The sequence below is a fragment of the Chionomys nivalis genome, chromosome 7 (assembly GCF_950005125.1).
Source record: "Chionomys nivalis chromosome 7, mChiNiv1.1, whole genome shotgun sequence".
Taxonomy (NCBI): domain Eukaryota; kingdom Metazoa; phylum Chordata; class Mammalia; order Rodentia; family Cricetidae; genus Chionomys; species Chionomys nivalis.
Window position 1 is genome coordinate 95,408,547 of NC_080092.1, and position 22,481 is coordinate 95,431,027.

The following is a 22,481-nucleotide window of genomic DNA, read 5'->3' on the forward strand; positions in this document are numbered from 1 at the left end:
ATTCCCATACCCAGCATCTCACAACTACCTACAAGTCTGGGGGATCAAACACCCTCTTCTGATTTCCATGGGCACTCCACCATGTGTGCATATACATACGCCGAAGCATGCACATAAATAAAGATAAAATAAATATTTTAGAAGGATTATGTTTTTGAGACATGATCTCATATAACCCAGGCTGACCTGGAACTCACTGTGTAGACCAGGCTGGCTTTGAACTCACAGAACTCTGGCCACCTCTACCGCTGCCTTCTGACTACTGGGATTAAAGGCATGTGCCACCACGCTCTGCAAAATAAGTCTTTAAAAACATTCATAACAACACCATAAGATAGGCATTAAAACCATCTCTACATATTTATTTTGCAGTACTGGGGATCAGAACTCTGGACCTTGCACACATTAAGCAAACACTCTACCACTGAGCTGTAGCTCCAGCAAGCCCCCTGCCCTCTTAGGAAAGATGAAGTTGTTACAACTTAATCCAATGTTACAACTTTCAAAGTTGAGGTCAGAATTCTGGGTCCTGTACTCTTGCCATCCTGCCTCGTCTGAGCTAACTGTTCTTAACTTTGGGGTCGTATTTCTTATCTAAAGACCTCAGCCCCCACTTTCTATCAGCCTCTACCAGCCTCTGACTAGGACCAGCTATTTATCTCCTGAAGGGAATTGTCTAGGGACCAAAAGAAACGCAGCGCCAGCACCGAAGGAGAGGAGAGCTGAGCTGAGCCATTAAGGGAGATGCTGGGTCACTGAGGATGGGGAACCCTGAGCTCTGGACCGCCGGGAGGACGCAGCAGGGCAGCTGATTCTCCCGAATGCGATGCGCACATATACCTCAGCTAGCCTCAAAATCTTGCGTCGCTCTCAGCATCTTGGAGTCACAAGACAGGTGATCCCGGGCTGCGAGTATCTCAGAACTCTGGTCCCCGATGCACCACGGCGATTCTCCTGCTGAACTCTGAACCATTGGGATCTAGGAAACCAATTTTTAGTAGGTACCCTCTAGGTCGCCTTAGGAGCTGTCCAGTGCTGATCACGAATGCGGCCGGGCCCTCGGGGTGCTTGGACCAGAGCCTGCCGCGCCCGGCAGAGCTCCGGGCCGAGCTGCTGGGAGCGCTGACGCAGAGCCCTGGGAGAGCTGGGAGCTGTTGGCTCTGAGCTAGCTGGACATGGATCTGCAGAGACCCGACTCCTACCAGGGCGGAGCTGGCCCTCACTTCAGCGAGCATGTCCTACACAAGGTAAAACTCTCCCCCGGGGCGCCCACCTCAGTGCCGGAAGTTCTCTCTTATCCCCTGACTTTTGCTTTGGGACTTAAACAAGAAACTAGCGAGTATCTGTGATCCTGGGCAAAGCCTTTCTGTGTGATCCTGTTTGATGTTTGAAAGAGAGATAGATACGTGAACACTGGGGGAGGGGACGCCTCCAGAGGCCCCAGTTATGGGGTGCCGCATTCACTCGTTCAGTTAACCCTCTCCTCCCCACACACCCATCTCTTGCTTCTGCCATTTGGCCTGTGTACAGGCATCTGAGCTTTCCCTAAGCCTTGTGGGAGACTGCACTTCTTCTCCCAGCTTCTCTGTCAATCTCCAGCTCCACATAAGCTGGGAGCAGTGGTTCACCTGGTTGAAATATCCGTAGCTGTGATCTGTAGCTGGGCGTGGAGGTGCACACCTGTGATCCCAGTACTTGCAGAAGGCAGATGATGCAAGTTCGGGATTGTGAGTTCAAGGCCAACTTGGGCTATGTAGGAAGTTCCAGGTCAGTCTTGGCTATGTAGTAAGCCCGTGTGTGTGTGTGTGTGTGTGTGTGTGTGTGTGTGTAGAGACAGAGAGACAGAGAGACAGAGAGATTGGTGTTCAAATTGCAAACAAATTGCTGTATTCAAAGTGATGCCCCCCCCAAGAGGTCTATAGATGCAAGTCTTGAAATAACCCTATTTGTCCTTCTCTGTTTTAAAAAGGTACAGAGAGGCAAGGTAACTAAAAGCCAAGGATTGTGAGTCCAAGTCGAGTCTTGTGTTCACTGCACCCCCGCAGAACCTCTCAGCAGAGTGTGGTCCTAGAGGCCAGTAATGCGAGTGTGACCTGTGGTCCCAGAGGCTGGCAACGTGAGTGTGACCTGTGGTTCCAGGGGTCGGCAACACGAGTGTGACCTGTGGTCCCAGGGGCCGGCAACGTGAGTGTGACCTGTGGTCCCAGGGGCCGGCAACGTGAGTGTGACCTGTGGTCCCAGGGGCCAGCAATGCGAGTGTGACCTGGGAGCCCATTAGAAAGTAGTATCTCAGACCTGCTGGATGATTCTGCATTTTAACAAGACCCCAGGGGAGTAAACAAGGGCATCTAAGTTTCCGATGCATGTTTTGTGCCCTGCTGGCTATTTCTGATATGAATAACAGAAAATCCACTAGTGAGTGGCGCAGGTGTACAGGTTTGAGAAACCTGGGTGCTCTTTTCCTCCAGATCTCCAGAGAAGGAGAAGTCTGGGAGTTCTAGAACCTTCAAGGACTGTGTTCTCGGAGACTGTAAATGTAGTCCTCTGTAGAGCATATGGAAACAAGGAACCTTACCAACAGGCCAGTGACAAACCCAGCTTGGTGGCAAAACATAATAATTATACAGCTCTCTCTAACATTTATAAAAGATTGATTTGTTTTTATTTTATGTGTATGGGTGTTTCGCCTACATGCAAGTCCATGTGCCATGTGCATGCAGTGCTGGCAGAGACCAGAAGAGGGCGTCAGATACCACGGACCTGGAGTTACAAGCATTAACGAACCATCACGTGGGCACTGGCAGCAGGACCAGGGTCCTCTGGAAGAGCAGCCAGTGCTCTTAACCAATGAACCATCTCTCCAGCCCGAGTCGTTCTAATTTTAAATCATGATATAAGATATAAATATTCATTTTTGAAAGCTTTAAGACAGGGAAGTCAGAGTTTTCAAATTATTGATTAGATGCTGTCTTCCCTGCTTCTCTCATTTACACACAAAAACCTTCGCTTCCTTTGGGCTTATTGATCCCCAGAGGAAGAGCGATCTTTATTCTAACAGGTCTCACGCTGCCTGAAAACAAGTGTCCCCTTACTACGGTGAATACCTGGTCTTCTCAATATTGACAGGAGCTCACCTTGAACTCTCCATGGAACTCAATGCAGTGACCTGGGTGTGTGCGCGCGCACGTTTGTGTGTGCATGTCTGTGTATGTATGTGTGTGAGGAAACCTCTCCTATGGTGCTGACAGTCTCCTCTTAGAGTTGCAAAAGGTCAGGGTATTGACATTGGAGTATCTAAAAAACAAAACAAACAAACAAAAACAGGCAGTGATGGTGCACGTCTTTAATCCCAGCACTTGGGAGGCAGAGGCAGGCAAATCTCTTTGAGTTCAAGGTCAGCCTGGTCTACAGAGTGAGTTCCAGGACAGGCTCCAAAGCTACACAGAGAAACCGTGCCTCTAAAAAAAAAAAAAAAAAAAAAAAAAAAAAAAAAAAAAAAAAAAAAAAAACTTGCATTATTCTAGAGTCCAAGTAGATTCATTAAACTATATTAGTTGTGAGAGGCAGATCTCCTACACAGCATTAGTGGCTAGGATTTGATGTGTGTGCATATGGTGTGCACCTATATGTTTGAGTACCTGAGTTATGTGTATGGAGACCAGAGGGTGGTGTCAAGGGTCTTCTATCGTGTCTCACCTTATTTTTTTGAGACAGTGTCTCTCATTGACTCAGGAACTCAGCATTTGGGGAGATTGGCTGGTCAGTGAGCCCTTGGGACTCCCATTTTCACTTCCTTGTGCAGAGATTACACGCAGAGGCCTCCATGCCTGGCCTTTGATGCGGATGTTTTAGGATCTAAACTTGGGTCTTCAGATTTGTGTGGCAAGCACTTTATCCTCTAATCCGTCTCCATAGCCCTGCTTTATTTTTATTTTTTGGGACAGGGTCTCACTATTTAACCCTAGCTGACCTGGGGCTCACTATATAGACCAGGCTGGCCTCAAACTCACCATGCCAGATTCTGTTTAGTTTTTCAATGCAGATCTCATGTATCCCATGCTAACCCTAACCTCACTTTGTAGCAGAGGCTGACCTTGATCTCATGATTCACTCGTTGGGATTCTAGGCACGTGACACCATGCCTAGTAGGGGTTTTTTTGTTTGCTAATTTGGTTAGATGGTTTGGTTTGGTTTTGAATCAAACCTGGGTCCTCTGGAAGAGCAAACAGTGCTCTTCACCAGGGGCCCTTAGTCAGGAGTCTTTAAAATGAACCTTTTACAGGAAAATAGTAAAGATCCTGAATCTCAGGTGTGCTCCTTGATGGATTGCCAAGGAGGCAGCACCACTGTGCTCCAGCTCCCAGATGAAGAAATGGAACCTCGCCAGTTCCCCAGAAATCCCTCTGTCCCATGCCCCGCCCTCCTGCAACATGGTTCTCCTTCTTTACCTCCCAGAGATCAACCACAGAGAAGTGTCCTCTGATGTTTGGTAGTGACATAGTGCGGTTTATAAGTCCGCCAGACAAGAGACACCATGGCTTTATGGGAAGAGACCCTGGCCTGAGCTCATTCTGTCTCTAATGTAACTTTCAGCAATATCTGTAAACCTTACTTATCTTTCCTTTCTTACTTTTATTTAGTTTTAATTAGAATACAAACACGTGGGTTTTGTTGTGACATTTTAATACATGTACATCACTATTCTCTATCCTTACCCCCACCCACCCAGTCAGCTTTCTTTTTCTCTAAGCTATGAAATACCATCTGGCTTACTGCTTTTTGAGTGCGGATATTGAACACCAGAATGCTAGGCACAGGTGTAACCTCGGGAATATCAGAAGCATCCAATAAACGGCAGTTGCTGTAAACACACACACATCTTAAGCTTCAAAGTAATTTCGGTGGGTACCACATTCGGTTCCCACCTAAAATGATGCTTTGTGAGAAAGCAGCAGTTTCACACTTCAAAACTCAGAAGCACACACACGCGCGCGCACACACACACACACTCCACGGCACAGTCCCATGGGAACAGCTCATATGAACAATCCGGTCAGAAAATATGACTTCTCTGCCAACCTCCTGTCCAGGTTTCCTAATGGGAACGTCTCTTTCCTCAGAGAGATGCGGCATGAGACATGCTGAACCCCATGAAGGTTCACTTCTAGGACTGAGCTTTCCACTTGATCTTCAGTCTCGTGAGCGGTGGCCTGGCCCAGAGGAGCACAAGACACTCTTAGGAGACACGAGTGTGAGCCTGGTGCTGGGAACCACTGGGAGGCACTCAGTTCATCCACCAAATGCTGGGGTGTTTTTTTTAAATAGAGTTGCTATTGTTCTCACACATCTGAATATTTGATGCAGCTAAATAATTTAAAACATATGGACAATGGTGCTGGACTTTTCTCAGAGAACTTTTGGTCCTGTATAGCAACCAGGTCAACGTCGAGAGCCATCCAAGGCAGCAATGGCAGGGAGGGCCCCAGAAGCAACTCTTGGGTGGAAGCTGGTAGTTCCTGCCTTGACCTTGAGCTCTAAGTGCAGAAAGGGTGGAACTTTGGGCCCAGATATCAGAAAGGCAGGGCACAGGGACTTCAGCTTGAGTGAGTGCTTACTCATGCTCGGTTTGTCCCAAGAGAGTCAAGCAGTGAATTACTAAGCCAAAGCCAGCCTCCTCCCTGCAAGTCAGAAAAACAAGGAGAGCAAGAAGACATGGTTGCTCATTTGTCTGTTCCAGGCTTGGTCTTTGTTGAATGAAATTAGCAGAGAAATAAGGGCAAAGGGTGCCACGTCTGAGGTTGCCGCGGTACCTCCTCAGGCAAATGGTGAAGGGGCCCAGGGACTCTCAGCCACACCCTGTCCTCTCTCACACTTCCACCTGTCACTGCTCTCACTCTGTGAGAATTACATCCCATAGTAATCCCCACATCGCATCTACTCATTCATCAAACATATATCGGGCATTCCAAAGTGTGAGGGTCTACACTTTGGGGCACTGTGGAAGATATAGAGAAAATAGTTTCCTCCGTCAACGGCTTGGGACCTATAAGACAGGGGTATGGGGCTGGGAGACAGCTCGATGCTTAGAGTGCTTGCCATGAAGTGTGAGGACCTGAGTTTGAACCCCAGCATCTATATACAACTCAGAGACAATTGTGTGTGCCGGTAATCTCAGCACGGAGGAGGCAGCCACAGGAGGATCCTTGGGACTTACTGGCGGTGGAGTCTAGCCAAATCAGCATGTTCCTGGTTCAACAACAATAAAACATGATAGAGGAAGACACTCAACATCAGACCCCGGCACACACACACACACACACACACTCATCACTCATACCACACACACACGCACACACACACACACAATTTGCTTTAAGGTTGTATACATGGTCTCAAGTGCCTTAAAAGACTCAGGAGCTGCAGCGGGACCCCCCCAGTTAGAAATGGTCACTTCTGACATCGTTTTGAAATGTCCCCTTTCATTTGACAGCTTCTGATTAAAGTTGACGTCTAAAGCTGGCTGCCATGGTGCGCGTCTGTAAACCTAGCATTCGGAAGACTGAGGCAGGGGACTCACTAAGCCAACGCCAGCCTGGACTATATAATGAGTCTCTGTCTTGAACAAACGGAAATCAGCATCTAAGACAGACAGACTCCCAGTCAGTCTTCCCCCTGCCCTGAGCCGTCACTCGCAAAACCTAGGGAAAGTTACTTAAAGCAGGATTGCTCTTTCCTGTAACCACCCCCACCCCAGATGACTAGGCAGAGACAAACAAACCAGAGGAAGATGGTACCCAGTATTCTGCTTTCCTCTACAAACCCTTTATCCCTCAAAGGCATCTTTGTCAATTAAACAATGTAAATGGGACACGATGTTGTGGTCCAAGGACCCAAATCCACAGGAAAATGCACGCTCTGTGGGTGAATGAATAGATATTATTTTTGCCTGGAGGGAACAGCTCCGCTTCTTGCCAGATTTTTTACCTAGACTCAAGAATAAGCGAGGAAACCAAGGAAAGCCGGCCGCTGGCTATCCAATCTTTATTTGCTCTGTTTCCTCTCTCGTGCGTGCACTCTGATGGCTCTAGGTAAATAAGGAAGTGCAGGTTACGTCACTGGCAATTTGGAGCCATCTGGGGCTCCCTGAGCTGAGGAACTGGCCCTGCCCATTTCCCAGAGCAGGCAGCTGGCCTCGGGAGAGGCGCTGGCTTGCTCCTTGGGATAATTTCAACAGGAAATGATGTTGACCTGGTTCAGCATTAGTGGCTTTCCCAGTGCCCCTGACTTTCATCCTTTGAGAATCCATCCCCTTTCATTTGAAGTTCCCAGGGTATTTTGAGAAATGGCTGAGACTCACCAGTTTGGGACATGTTTTCTCTTGTGAGCTGGCCTGGGGAAAAGGCTGTGACTTCCTTCATTTTCAAGGTTGTGGATCTGGACGCATACTTGTGTGTTTGTGCATGTCTGTAGGCATGCATCTGTGTGCACATGGCATATGTGCATGTGTGTGCATGTGTGTCTGCACTCTTGAGAACCTAGTGGATCTCAGACTTTTTCCATAAAAGACCCTGCTGATGATTCCGTATTAAAGGGAAGCTACTTGGGGGAGAAGGTCAGAGGCCTTTGGAAAATTCCGGCCATGCTGAATTCCATTTTAGCTGAATGGAAACAAGCAGAGGTGAGGGCCAGGCCTGGCAAGTGTTGAGCTAGATCCTTGCAGAGGCGCTAAATTTATCCCAACCTGCTGTTTGCCTCCTTCCTCAGCTGCCTCAAGCAAGAGACACAAATCTCCCGGGATGCAGGTGACTGTAGAGATCATAGCACTGTTGTTAAGTTGTGGAGTGCCTGGGGACGCTGGTCCCTAGCAGGCCAGCGCAGGGCCGTCCTCTCTCCCACCAACCAGAGGAGATCAGCTATCCTGAGTAAGAGAGCCACAAGCCAGCAGCATACAGCAGACCTAGAATCTTGGCCTCTAAGTGACCTCACCCATCAGCACCTGCCCAGCCCTCAGCCGCTCCAGGAGGCAGTGAGGCCTTCCGTGGTAAATTCAAATCAGCCAGCTGCTGAGCTCTCCCCAACAATAGCTCCTACTTCTTCCCTGAAACCAGCCCCACGCCCTCCTCTCTTACGTGAATGTCCAGTTATCAGTAGATGGATTTGCGTAGGATCATAAGGGTGTGATTTAACAATTTGGGCTTCACCAAATAGAACTGGTGTGGTTTTAGGTGTCTGAAACCAGGTCACCATGTGCACACATACACACACACACACATGCGTGTGCAAATATGCAAACATACATACTTGTATACACACCTCTCTCATAAACTATAGACTATGATAACAAGCGTGTTCTCAAAGTTTCCTGGTTCCGTTTTGGGACTGGGGATATTTGTTGTTTCAAAGACAGGGTTTCCCTAGGTAGCCCTAGGCGGGCTTCACTATCATCCCACCTCAGCTTCTCAAGAACCAGGGCAACAGGTGTGTGCCTGTGGGCCGTTTAAAAGACCTTTCTCTTCCTCTTTTTCCTTGCCCCTCTGTTTAAATTTTGCACCTTGCCACGCCCTGGCAATTCAAGGAGTTTTTTAAACAAGCAGATTTGTTGGGTCAGAGAAGTGCCCCAGGGGTGGCCGGGACTAGTGGGCCTCATTGCTCTCAAGGATCCCCCACGCTCACACCCGGAAGTCACAAAACCTCTGCAAGGGAATGAAGCTGGACTGCACGTCGGTATCAGAGAAGCAAAGGGGGCACAGTGGCAGATCTCCGTCTGTGTATTCTCCCTCCTCCTTGTAGGGTCTCCTTTACTGGTTTGTTCAATTTTGAACTCAGAAGTGTTCAAATCATTTCTGTACGATAGTTAAGAGGGACCTAGCAGAACTCATAATTATTATTAAAAATGATTTTTAAAACACTTGGCTCATCTGTGAAGTAATTTACAGTTCACATCTTTTTAATTTATACAGTGACACTTTCTTGCCACAAACCTTTTGGGTAGCTGTCATCATTAATTCCATATTATAGCCGGGAAAATGGGGACCAGATGGAGTTCCATGCTGAAGGCCACAGCTGGTATTGCAGAGACTCTGATAATTACAGCAGACACTTACATGGCAGGCCCTTCCACAGAGTGGGGATTGCTCCGAGAGTTTATATCTGTGAACTCATGGAATCTACAATCACCCTGCTTGATCTTATTTTACAGATGTTAAGATGTCTAAGCCTAAATACAAGCAAGAGTGTGGGTGCAGGGGGGTACAACTGGAGGGGGGCACAGGGGCTTTGTCAAGAAGATCACCTATTTGCTTTGGGGTATGGGGTACGCAAGGTGTATTTTTCAGGTCCATAGGGTCCGTTGTTGGCTGTTTGTGTGTTTGCGTGTGTAGTGTTTGTGTGTAGTGTGTGTGTGTGTAATGTGTATTCATGCTCCCACGTGTGAGTGTGGGTATGCCATGGCACACGAGTGGAGGGCAGAGGACATCCGCTGTTGCCTGCCCTCACATTCCGCCTCATTTGAGCCAGGATCTCTTTGCCGTTCCCACTGCCTACACCAGGAGAGCTCATAGGAATTCTCCTGTCTCTACCTCTATTCCCATTGTAGGAGTACTGAGATTACAGATGTGTGCTACTATGTCCACATTCACATGGGTAGGTCAGGTTTTGATACTTGCTAGGCAAGCTCTCTGCCCACTGAGCCATCTCCATGGCCCCTGTAGAGTTAGCTTTGCTCTGTCTCTCTGGGCAGGTTTGTGTTACTGAGACCAAGATTCCTATATGGCCCAGTAATGCCAAACCATATATTCCTGTAATGCCAAGCCATTATTATGATCAAGAGATCATTTGCTAAGGGTAAGGGGGCTTGCAGGATTCAGAATATAAAGCTGCCAGTCTGATAAGATATAGCCACTGTCTTGCCCTATATGAGGCTGGTTTCAATCTGTAGTCCCTTTGACCCCTTTGACTTCCTCCCTGCCCGACCTCTGCGTCCATCAGCTGTGTCTGAGAGGGACTTTAATCAGACAGGCAGTCCAGGCTTTCCCACATCTACATCCCCCATCATCCTCTCAGGAACCACTTGCCTCAGAGCCGGAGAATGCCCTGGTCGCTGGAGCAGGGGAAGTGGGAGGAAAGAATGCTTCCTTCCAGAAATCTCCATCTGTCATACCCAGACCCTGTCACCTCACTGCTCTGCCTCCCTTTCAGCCAGTGCCAGTGTCAAGGCCTTGGGGATCCAGGGCTTGGGAACCATGACAGAGAAAAAGAAGAGCTGGTGAGGCCCTTTCCTTAGACCCACCATAACCGTCACTCCAGATGCCCTCCAGTATTGTCAACTCTGGTTGGGGATTTTGAAAATCGATTCAACAAATAAATTTGCAGAATCAAGAGCCACCTTCAACCCCCAGGAAGCTGAGTCCAACAAGTTGGCAAGTCAGAGAATAGCTCAGAGAGGTGACACAGGTCCCACAGCTTCAGCCCATGTGATACAGAGATCCTGGTTCCTATGAAGGTCCTTAAGGGCCAAGGGCTGGAGTCTCATACCTTAATTCTTGCGAAAGGCCAAATGTGTGTGCTGCTTTCTGAAGCTGCCTAGCTCTAGGGCCTGACTAGATGACTAATTCCAGAGACTATAAAACCATAGGTCTGGGCTGGCAAGATGGTTCACTGGGTGAAGGTGCTTGTCACCAAGTATGATGACCTGAGTTCAGTTCCAGGACACGCATGGCAGAAAAAGAGAACACGTTCCTGAAAGTTGTCCCTGGACGTCCACAGGTGTGATGTGATGTGCATATGTGCATACACACATATAAATACATAATAAATACATAAATGGAAAACCCCACAGATCCAGGATAACCTCTCACCCCTGAAGATCAGAATGATTCTGAGTGCCCCAGATCAAGGATCCCTTCCAGTTCATATCTCAAAAAAGAAAAAATTTCTCATCAAGCATCCGAGATATTCCTGGAGCGAAGTTCTGTGGCCTGGGCTTGCTGAGCCAGAGTCCAGCATGCTAAAATGAAGCAGGCACTTCGCCCTGAAACCCCAAATATCTGAGCTGAAAGTCCTTGCCAAACTGAAAGATGCCAGGGCCCTGGTTCTTCACGACAGTTCAACCTGTGGAGAGAAGATTGGGAACAATGGAAGTCAAGACCGTGTGAACCCCAGGATCCTTCCTTCAGGCCCTGAATGGGGTCTCTTTCAAACAGCATGATCCAGGACCACAGACTCACAAGAAATCACGAGTTGGAATCCCTGAGCATCACTCCTTATCCACCACGGGTCTCTGGCACTGCCTGCCCTATGCCTGTCCTGTCTTCCCTATCAGGTGCTCTGCCCATGTCCTGGCTCGGACACCCCATCAGGTCCCCTGCTGACCAGCGCACCATCCTCCATCACCACACCCTCCCCTGCAGCTCACTGGCACAAAGAGAGAACTACATGTAAGGTGGCATTAAGCCTTTTGTGCCTCCTTGGCTCTTAGCCGACTGTCTGTCCTTGGTCATACCACTCAAATAGCCCTACAACCATCTGCAGAGCCAGTCCACATCAGTCAGACTGCTGAGTGGGTGCAGTATGGGTGTAATACAGGCTCTCCAGGAGGAACATTTGAGGTCAGGACCCCTTCTGCTTGCCAATGAGGGACCAGCTCAGACTGGTTTAAGCAAGGAAAGAATCCATCAGCCTCATGCTGCTAGTTTGGCATGAGGCTAGCTTGGCTCTTTCTCTCTCTCTCTCTCTCTCTCTCTCTCTCTCTCTCTCTCTCTCTCTCCCTCCTCTTCTCTTCTCTTCCTCTCTCCTCTTCCCCTCCCTCCTCTCTCCCCCTCCTCCTCTAACTCCCTCAATCTCCCCTTCCCTCTTCCTTCCTTCCTTCCTTCCTTTTTCTTTTCTTTTTCTTGTTTGTTTGTTTGTTTTTCAAGACAAGGTTTCTTTGTGTAGCCCCGGCTGTCCTGGCATTCACTCTGTAGACACCAGGCTGGCCTTGAACTCAAGCCCTGCACCACCACTGCCTGCTCCTCCCCCTCTCTTGATGCTATGCTATGACTTGCCTTAATTCACAGGTGTGTAGTTCCTCATAAAGTCATAAGATTATCAAAACCCCTATATCTTCTTAACTTCACAGCAACGAGATTCAAATGAGACTTGAGGCTCACTGGAGACTGAAATGGCCACATGCTCACCCCTGAAGCAGTCATAGTAGAGGTTGAAACAGTCACATGCCCATCACTGAACCAATCACTGGGGCTAGTAGATAGCACAATTTAAGCACAAGTTATACGCCACCCTCGCGTTTCACAGAAGCCCTAATGATCAAGAATGGGAAAGGGTCGGCTGGTGTGGTGGCCTAGGCCTTTAATGCCAGCACTTGGGAGACAGAGCAGGCAAATCTCTGAGTTCCATGCCAGATTGATCTACATAGCGAGCTCCAGGCCAGCCAGCACTACATAGTGAGACCTTGCCTCAAAGAGAGGGAGAAGAAACGAGAATAGGAAAGGGGGGATTTTTGAGAGGGGCTAGCAGCCAAGGGTGAGCCATTTCGAAGCCACAGATGCCTCTGTGGTAATCCTGGGTGAGGCTGAGTCTCAATGTTTTTAAATCTGTAATGAGCAGAAACTGGAAAAGAAATGAACTCTTTGCCATTCAGCCCAGCCTGGGCTGTCGGTGTCCCACATATGGGAACATTTACCGCCCAATAACAGGGCCTGGGTCATTAGTGACCGATCGGTCTTAGGAATGCACTAGTCTGACCCTATAAATGGAACGGCTCAGCAACGGGGCTGAGAAGGTGGACCTTACCCTCTGGCTTGGAACAGACGTTTCCCTGATGGAACAGATGGTCCAGCTGCCAAGGAAGAGGTTGGTTTGATGCAGAGGATAAGCACTCAAGAAGTGTAGCCCAGGCAGCAATGAAGGGACCCAAGAGGGCTTAGGGCCTGAGCAGCTTGCCACCACATGAAACGAGGGAAGTAAGGCCGAGGGCCTGCTAAACAAGACTGGCTTCATGGGTGTGTCATTCGTGCAAACACACAGGGACCTGCCTCTATTTTACAGGGCCTGGGCTCATCTTAATGCTTGGCAGAGGCCATCTTGAAAGCCTCAATAATTTTGACCCAAGGAACCCATTGCAAATGCTACTTCTTACTTCACCCTGCAATGCTATCACTGTTCCTGCCTGCGTCTGCCTCTGCAGTGAGTCTGGACTGCTCCTGAGGGTGCTTTTCCCCTCTGTTGACCTCACACCACTCAAGATATGCCTTGAGTCAATGGGCAGTGGTCATCTTCTGCTTGGGGTCAGATGGCACAGGAGTGGCCAGTTCTCCTCCCCTAGGCAGAGCTGCGTCCATAGTAGTGTTTCCTGGCAAGGGACAGGCTAGCTGAAAAATAGGGCCACGGGCAACAGAAAGTGTGGTATTGAAGGCAGATGCCTAAAGGGGACAAGTGGCCTGGCTTCATGCAGGTTAAATGGGGTAAGTGGCTGTGACAGGACTGAGGAAGAAGTCAATGGTCTCCCTATCTGATTCAGGCATGGCAACGGACTAGCCATATGCTTCAATACGGCTATTAGAGAATAGCGGGGCCTGTTAGACTAGAAGGAGCTGTTATCATCGATATAATGTATGCCATTTGGAAAACAGAAGCAAAGAAAAGGGTTGCCTGTGTCACTGTTGACTCAAACAAAGTATTTCAGAGCCAGGCATGATAGTACACCACCTATAATCCCAGCTCTTTGGAGGGAGAGGCAGGAGAATCATTGCTGCTGGTCTCTGCAAAGAAAGTTCCAGGTTAACCAGGACTAAGTAGTGAGACTGTGTCCCCAGAAAATAAATGTATGGAGTTGGAGAAACAGCTCAGCTGTCAAGAGCACATCAGGGTGATCCAGAGAACCCAAGTTTGATTCTCAGCACCCATGGCAGTTGGGTCACTATAGTAGGAGGCTGCTTGTTCGTTCAGGGCTGCCCAGACCCAAAATAACCACACAGAAACTATATTAATTAAAACACTGCTATGGCCAATCACTTAGGTATATTGCTAGCTAGCTCTTATATCTTAAATTTACCCACTTCTATTATTTTGTATTTTACCATGAGGCTCGTGGTTTATCAGTAAGGTTCTGGGGCTTCTGTCTCCTTCAGCGGCTACATGGTGTCTCTCCGACTCTGCCTTCTTTCTCCCAGCATTCAGTTTAGTTTTCCCGCCTAGTTCTATTGCAGAGGGTGGGGAGGTGCACAAGCTTTACATCTACACTTATAGTACAAGAGACCACGCCCAAGTGGGTTGGTATTTTAAAGGCTATTGGCTGAAGGAGTTCCCATGGCAGGTCACTATTGCCTGTGAATTCAGCTGCAGGGGACAGAACACTCTTTTGGGGCCTCCATGGGCATTTCCACTGGCATACACATACCCACCTCAGACATACACAAATACAGTTAAAATACTTTTTAAAGAAGAAGGGGTGTGGGAGGCTCTAAAAAAATCTTACTACTATAAATGAGGAAATGAGATATTTTGAGAGAGGACCTTCATCCAGAGAATTTATTGTTCCATTTTTGTTTGTTATTTTTAATCTCTCACTGTGTTTAATTTATATATTAAATATTGTTATTTACATGGATATATTAATAGATAGAAAAAACCAACAACATGATTCCTGCAATTGCTGCCTTAGTTCAGGCCGTGTCATGGGTAACCTCTTAGCTAACTCCAGTATCTAGAGATCCAGAGGGGACATGCTTCACATTGGATAGAATTTTACATATACCATTGTTTTGGAAAGTTCAGCCCTAAGATCCCGACATCATGGATTCAGTCTGAACACACTTGGTTTTAGTCCTTCCTTCATGGCTTCTGATTCTGCCTGTTGTTGAAACTGTAGAAGCTGGAGATGCAGCCACACTTTACCAGATACAGCTCTCCACATTACAGGCATCTGTGCTTGCTGGGGACATCCACAGGAAGGCGAAATGTACGGGTGTCACGTTGAAGGGCTCTTCTGAATTAGACTTCATGCTGACCACACTGAAAACCATTGTGCTACTGAGGCCAAAGCCAAGGTTCCCCGCGAGACGGTTATGGTTAGGAAGGTGGCTTCGCACTCTTCCTTGTTTCTCATAAGATGGGGGCAGTTGGGGCTGGGAGGTGCTCTTTACAACAAAGGGCACACCGATAATGTGACTTATAATTTGTATTTGCTGCTTAGGACAGTGGGGAGGTCAAAGTAAGACGACTTCAATTTGCATAAGTATTATTTCACACTTTCTGGATGGTTGAAGCACGTCAAATTGGAAGAAGGAGGGTTTGCTCAGAATCTAGTGAATCAACTTGTTTGTCATTATAATCACTGTCTCTTGAATTCTGGGGGAATAATTTTTCCCATTTTTTTGTTTTGCTTTTCTGGGGGGGGGATCTTTTTTTAAAATGTTTTTATTTACCTCCCTATTTGACATTTTAGTTAGATATTAAATAGCCAACAAGTGAAACTTACTTTCTAGTTTTTGGAGACCTAGTTTCTTTGTGTAGCCTTTGCTGTCCTAGAACTCTCTCTGTAGACCAGGATGACCTTGAAACTCCCAAAGAGCCACCTGCTTCTACCTCCCAAGTGCTTGGATTAAAGGTGTGCACCACCACCACCTGGCAAATTTGAAACTTTTATGTCTGAGGAAAAGCTTATTAAAAATGTACTCAACATCTAATACAAAAAGAAATCCACATGTGTGCATGCACATGTGTGTGTGTGTGTGTGTGTGCATGGTTCTGTGCTATCCACCATTACATGCATCTACAGGGTGTTTTGAACACATTTCCCAGGAAAAATGGGGGAACTGTAACCACACCTTTACTGCAAATCAAACCAGACCTCAGATTTCACAGACACCAACTCTGCGACTTGGTGGGGTCGCCGTCACCTTCCTCCCCTCTCATCGGCACTAATGTCTTCCTGTATCTGATGATGAAATACTTCTCTGCCTTGACACTAGATCACTTGTCACCATCCAGACAGTGGGACACTCTATGAAAGAACACCAGCGCGTTGGAAGCTTCCTCCTTCTGCTTTTGTGACTTAGTATTAGTAAGTGAGGCTGGATCGACTCTCAGAATGAGTGCACCACATAAACTTTGCAGCTCCTTCCAGTGACCAGAGGAAGTGGGCACTGGCTCACACCAGAGCTGTGACCTGTTGCTTCTCTGTCGCAGAAATTCCTCAGAATAGGGGATTGGAGACATGGCTCAGCTGGTATAGTGTTTGCCACACACACAAAAAAATGAGGACCTGAGTTCAGATCCCCAGCACCTACATGAAAAGCCAAGCATGATGGTATGCCCCTGCCATCCTAGCACTGGCGAAGCAGAGACAGGAGAATCCCTGGGGCTTGTTGTGCAGGTAGTCTTGCTGAAACAGTGAGATCCAGGACCAGTGAGAGACTCTGCCTTAAAAAATAAGATGGAGAGCCAGGCGGTGGTGGCACATGCCTTTAATCCCATCACTTGGGAGGCAGAGGCAGGCAGATCTCTGTGAGTTTGAGGCCAGCCTGGTCTGCAGAGCTAGTTTCAGGACAGCTAGGACTGTAACACAGAGAAACCCTGTCTCAAAAAAAATAGATGGAGAGCCATTGAGGAAGACATTGACCTGTCTTCCTCACAAATAAGCTCAAGGACATGCGTGCACACACGCATGCACGAGCACACACACACACACACACACATATGAGGTGGGGGGACAGACCCTCAGCATCCTAAAAGAAAGCAACAGTGGTTTTGGGAACACCAGCAATGAAAGGAGATGGGACTCTTGCCGAGTGGTTAGCCAATAACCAGTGTCTGAACTAACTCTCAAGCACAGCTAGCCATTGGCTCATGGATTCATGGACAGCGAATGCTATGAAAATGAGAAGGGCAACTGAGACCGGCCAGTTCATTGCAATAGTCAGCTAATGCACAATCCTCCGGTGACTTTGCTAAGTTATATGAGGCAAGGAGGGCCGGTGAGGGGACTCTCAGGTCTCCTTATACAAGCCCGTCCCTGCATGGGAGATAAACGCGTGACTAAAGAATCGTGTGACAGCATTGGTGCTGGTCATGTTCCATTCTCAGCAGGATGCAGGCACACGGGTGTCTTACTCTGTAATTATATAAAAAAGTTAAATCCCTGGCGTGGCGGCATATGCTTATAATCCCAGAACTGAAAAAGCAGAAGCAAGCTCACTCAGCAAACAGCCTCACCTAAGTGGCAGGTTCTAGACCAGAGAAAGACTTTTCTGAAGAAACTAATATGGAAGGTGCCTGAGGAAGAGCAGCTGAGGGGGACCTCTGACCTCCACACACACGCACCCCCCTAAAGAACCCACATACACAAAGCTAGCCGCTGATAATGATGGGATTACAGGTGGCTGGTTTGGGGGACCTGTCCTACTGAAGAAGAGTTTGCTCTGCTCTGCAGTTTCTGCCCCATGGGGTTCCCCTTGTCTGTTCTGCATGTCTGACTTCCAGGAGCCTCCTCTCCCCCATCTTAGCTCTAAGGCCCTGCATAGACATAACCATAGCAAGACAAAGAAGCAAGCCACCCTTCCACGAAGCAAGAACTGCAAACCCTCAGGGTCAGAGAGCGACATGTGAGGTTGAGGTCACAAGGAGCCTTGTGTGTTGGCTAAGGGGTATGTGCTGAGTCAAGAGGAGTTGACAGATTGAAGGGCCCTTTTCACAACCAATGGATCATGGGGTCCACATGAGTGACATCCTTAGTCAGAACTCAGACACAAAAGGATGCTCTCTGTCGGAGGCTCTCAAGGGGAAGCTAGCCCACACACAAGCTGGGACACAGAGGAGAAGAGGAGCCACATCAAGGGAATGGTGAGGACCAGATCAGTGGCTGCCAATCGCCCATCCATTGCAGAAGGCCCAGCCCTTCACAGAGTAGCAGCGAACATGTGGGAAATTATGCAAACAGAGCAAAAACAGATGTCGGCATAAAAGAACTGCTGTTGTTTCTTGGGAAACTGTGTGCAGGTCAGAGGATAACGTTGGAAGCCATTCCTCAGGCTCCATCGACCTTATTTCCCATCTTTAATGCGTGTGTGCTGTGCGCATGTTTTTGCATGCGTGGGTGGGTGTGCGTGTATGGATGTGGGTGAGGGTATAGGTGGAAACCAGAATCTGATACCAGGAATCATTCTCAATCATCTTGTTCATTAAGGTAAGGCCTCTCAGTCAAACCCAGAGGTCACCAATATGGTTTGTCTGTTAGCTTGCTCTGGGGAGCCCCTGCCTCCCCCTTCTGGATGGAAATTAGAAGCCAGCAGCCACCTCCACCTAGTATCAACGTGAGTTTCTGGGCATCCAAACTCCAGTCTTCAAGATTACACATGTTAACTACTGGGCCATCTCATCTCCCCAGTCCATCTACATTTTTCTTTTGAGACAAGGTCTCTCGCTAGCCTGGAACTTGCCAAGTAGGCTAAGGCTGGCTAGGCAGTGAGCCTCAGAGGTCTGTCTGTCTGTCTCTGCCTCCCTAGCAGAAAGATGGCAAGCACATATCACCATATTTGGCTTTCTAAGTGGGTTCTGGGGACCAAACTCAGGTCCTCAGACTTACAAGGCAAGCACCAATCTGATTACGCAGCATCCACACACCCCTTTAGGAAATAACTTTGAGACTCGGGGTGCTAAAATGTCCGTTCTTTTATAAAAACATAGCAATAACAGTTTTATAATAACTTTCTATGTTTGCTATTGTTTTGTTTTGTTTTTCAAGACAGGGTTTCTCTTTGTAACAGTTCTGGCTCTCCTAGAACTCACTCTGTAGACCAGGCTGGCCTCAAACTCAGAGATCTGCCTGCCTCTGCCTCCTGAGTGCTGGGATTAAAGGCGTGCACCACCACTACCTGGCTAATAACAACTTTATTAACCAATCCCCTCTTACCCAACTTATTAACTTAACCAATGCCCTTCAGTTTCTTGGTGAAAGACTGAATCCATGTGGTATGCTACATGCTCACTGTTGGGGGCTGGGGGGTCTTCGCTGAGATGTCCCTTGCTTTTGCTGTCGCCCAGAGGCACTTGGTTAACCAAAGTTATCTACACCAGTCATACATGTGAACAATAATGATATCGTTGAATGAATTCCTCCATATACCAATAAATGGAAAGTATAAACAGAAAAGACATGGAGGGAGAGAGGATGGCCCAGTGGGTAGACATTTGAGGACTTGAGTTCAAATGATTCCCAGAACACACACGGTAAAAGGAGAGAACGGACTCCCACAGGTTGTCCCCGACTTACACACACACCACAAACGCACAGGCATGCACACATGCACGCAACACGCTTAACTAATGTTTGAAAAGACATTAACCACTGGAATAAGAATGTGAACGGAACAGGACTGTTATTTCCACAAAAGTAAAATTGAATGATTGGGAAAGAATCTACATAAAATCTGTAATTAAAAAAACATTTATGCCAGGGCTGGAGAGATGGCTCACTGGTTAAGAGCATTGGCTGCTCATCCAGAGGACCCAGGTTCAATTCCCAGCATCCACATGGCGGCTCCCATTTTTGAAGAATTGGATGCTCTCTTCTGTCCTCCTTGGGCACCAGACATGCACATGGTGCACATATATCCATGCAGGTACTCATACCTATATATTAAATAAATAAATACAGTGCTACCAAATTAAGAATTCATTAGGGTTTAAATATGGCATGTCCTCATAGGCTTATGAACGGGGAATGTGGTTGCCAGCTCACAGGCTTCGGGGAAGTGGCTGGATTCTGAGGGCTGTGATCTCAGTAACAGAGTCATCCTCGATGGAGTTGTAATAAATATATTGGCATCACTGGGAGGTGGTAAAAAGGAGATGTGGGGACCAGCTGGAGGAAGTAGGTCGCTGCGGGGGTGGGGAAGTGTTCTTAGAGCTGCAACTCACTGCAGCCCCTTCCTGTGTGTTCGTCTCCTCTGCTTCCTGGCCACTATGATGCCATCTGCTCTCTTTCACCAAATTCGAAACCATGAGCTAAAGCAAATGCTCCCTCCGTCAAGGTGCTCTGCTCAGGCCTTGGTCACTGCGACAAGCACAGAGGGGAGGGGCCTGCACACTAACAGGAGGGGAGCATGAGAGTGAAGACTTTGGGTCAGATTGCTTCATAAGTAGCTAGCATTTTGCTTCGTGTGAAAGAAACTAGAACACAAGACAACATGAAGAATTCGGGGTTCACACAGGAAAAACCCCGGGGCCTCTGTCTAAGCTGAGTGAGGTGGGAAAAGGGCCTTAATTCTACATTAAAAATAGCAGGAGAGAAGCCGGGCGGTGGCAGCAATAGCGCACGCCTTTAATCCCAGCACTCGGGAGGCAGAGGTAGGCGGATCTTCTGAGCTAGAGGCCAGCTTGGTCTACAGAGTGAGTTCCGGGACAGCCAGGGCTACACAGAGAGATCCTGTCTCAAAGGAACAAACAAACAAAAAGAATAGGAGAAAGGCTGGAGGAATGGCTCAACAGTTAGGGGCACTGGCTGCTCTTGCAGAGGATCCAGGATCAGTTCCCAGCACCTACACGGTGGCTCACAAGCTCCTGTAACTCCAGCTGCAGAACACCCAACACCCTCTGCAGGTATGTGCACACGTGCACATACATAGACACATACATAAAATTTTGAAAAATGAATAAAAACAAATCTTGAAAAATTTATCATCATATTATGACAAGCTAGACGTTTTGAGTCAGAATAAAACATTTGAAAAAGTCTGTTTTAGGACTCCCTGGTTTAATTAACTTTCAATGCCTCGACCAAAGCCAGTTCCAATTTCACTGGACCAAAAGGTACAGACTGAGAAAATAAAAGGCTGACCACTCCAGCTGCCCTTCCGAGTCCAAAACCTTAGTGATACATGAAATTAATGGATTCTAGCCATCTGATCTTTCTAAGCCTCCTGTGTCAAATAAATGCTATTTTCCAAGGTATCAAACTAGGACCTGGAATTAAAGCCTAGTGGTAGAATGCATGCCTACCATACACAGGGCCCCATGTCCAATCCCCAGCACACACACAAAAATAAATGAATAAATACCCCAAAACAATGTCCAGCCAAAGTGGACTTCAGCCTTGCTTCAACCCAACATTTATCTTTTCGCTTGTTCGTTTGTCCCACCAAAACTGTGCAAGTCTAGCTATGCCCTTTTCTCCATGGCTCCTTACCCCTCCCCAAATTTTCAACCGCAGAGAAGGAAGGAGCTCTCTCCCTAGCCATGCTGGGAAGTCACACCTTGAAATCCGAGGCTATCTGACCAGCTTCCTTCCTAAAATGATCAGCATCAATGTCCTTGCTTCTAGTTCACCCTGGCTTCTCAAGTACTAACCACCTACGTTTATCTGAAATTCATTATGTCAATCAACAAACATCTAAGAACCCATCACACACCAGCCACTAATTAAGAGAAGGGAATCTGGAAGAAATGAGACAGGACCATGTCAGGTAGCATATGGCCTACTGGAGATGAGGGGAGAACAAACCTACAGATCAATAAATAATGGTTCAAAGTAGCCCATGTGTGGGATTCAAATGTGAAATATCTCTTAGGCTCATGTCTTTGAGTACTTGGTTCTCAGCTTGGGGTGGGTCTTGAGGCGGGAAGGGAGTTAAGACCTAGCTGGAGGAAGCAGGCCACTAGTGGTAGGGGCTTCTGAAGCAGGGCTTAGCTAGAGGACATGCGCATGAGTTTCTTAGCCTGGCGTCATTTCCTGTCTTCTCCCTGCTTTTTTGACCATTGGTATAATAAGAGCAACTGCCCCGGCCTCCTGACGCCATGCCTCCCCAGCCCCAATGGGCTATCTTCCATCAAGCTGTAAACCAAAACAAGGCGTTCTTTCCTAGTTGGCCCCAGCATTGAGAAATAAAATAGGGCAATGAGGCAGAGAAGAACTGGAGGAGAAGAGCAGGGGTTGCTGACCGTATAGAGGGGAGGGGGGAATTCAGATGCCATGATGAAAGGAAGCTATTTAAAAGTCTGCAGGAGGTACATTCCGGAAAGAGGAGATACCAAGTGCCAGGCCCTGAGAAGGGAACAGTATTAATTAGTCAGCTTCCCGTTGCACTGATAAAATAACTTAGAAGGAAGGTAGAGTTGCTCGTGGTTTTAATCCACAGCTGTCTGGCTCCGTTGCCTTGTGCCTGTGGCCGGACAGAACACCCTGATGGGGCACATATGGTAGAGAAAAGCAACTCACTTCACAGGGGCCAGGAAACAGAAAGAGAGGAGAGGCCAGGTTTCCCACGGTCCCTTCAAGGGTTGCCTCCAGTGACGTCACTTCCTCCCACTAAGCCCCGCCCCCTTGAGGTTGCATTGACTCCCGGTAGTAGCACAGGCTGGGAACAAGCCTTTAGCACCTAGCCCTTGGGAGACATTTCAGATCCAAACTGTAGCATCCGGTAAGGAAAGAAGAGGCTGCAGTGGGTCGGATAGAACAGAATGGCGGAGTGAAGGAGATGGGATTCATG

General features: G+C 47.8%; 1 protein-coding gene across 1 annotated transcript in view; it reads left to right on the forward strand.

The window, feature by feature from the left end:
- Positions 1-599: 599 nt before the first annotated feature.
- Positions 600-22,481, forward strand: part of Rab37 (RAB37, member RAS oncogene family) — a 66,539-nt gene continuing 44,657 nt past the window's right edge. Inside the window, exon 1 of the mRNA XM_057776883.1 lies at positions 600-1,247. Within this exon, the coding sequence (XP_057632866.1) occupies positions 1,176-1,247 (72 nt within the window). The 5' untranslated portion in view covers positions 600-1,175. The remainder of the gene's footprint in view (positions 1,248-22,481) is intronic.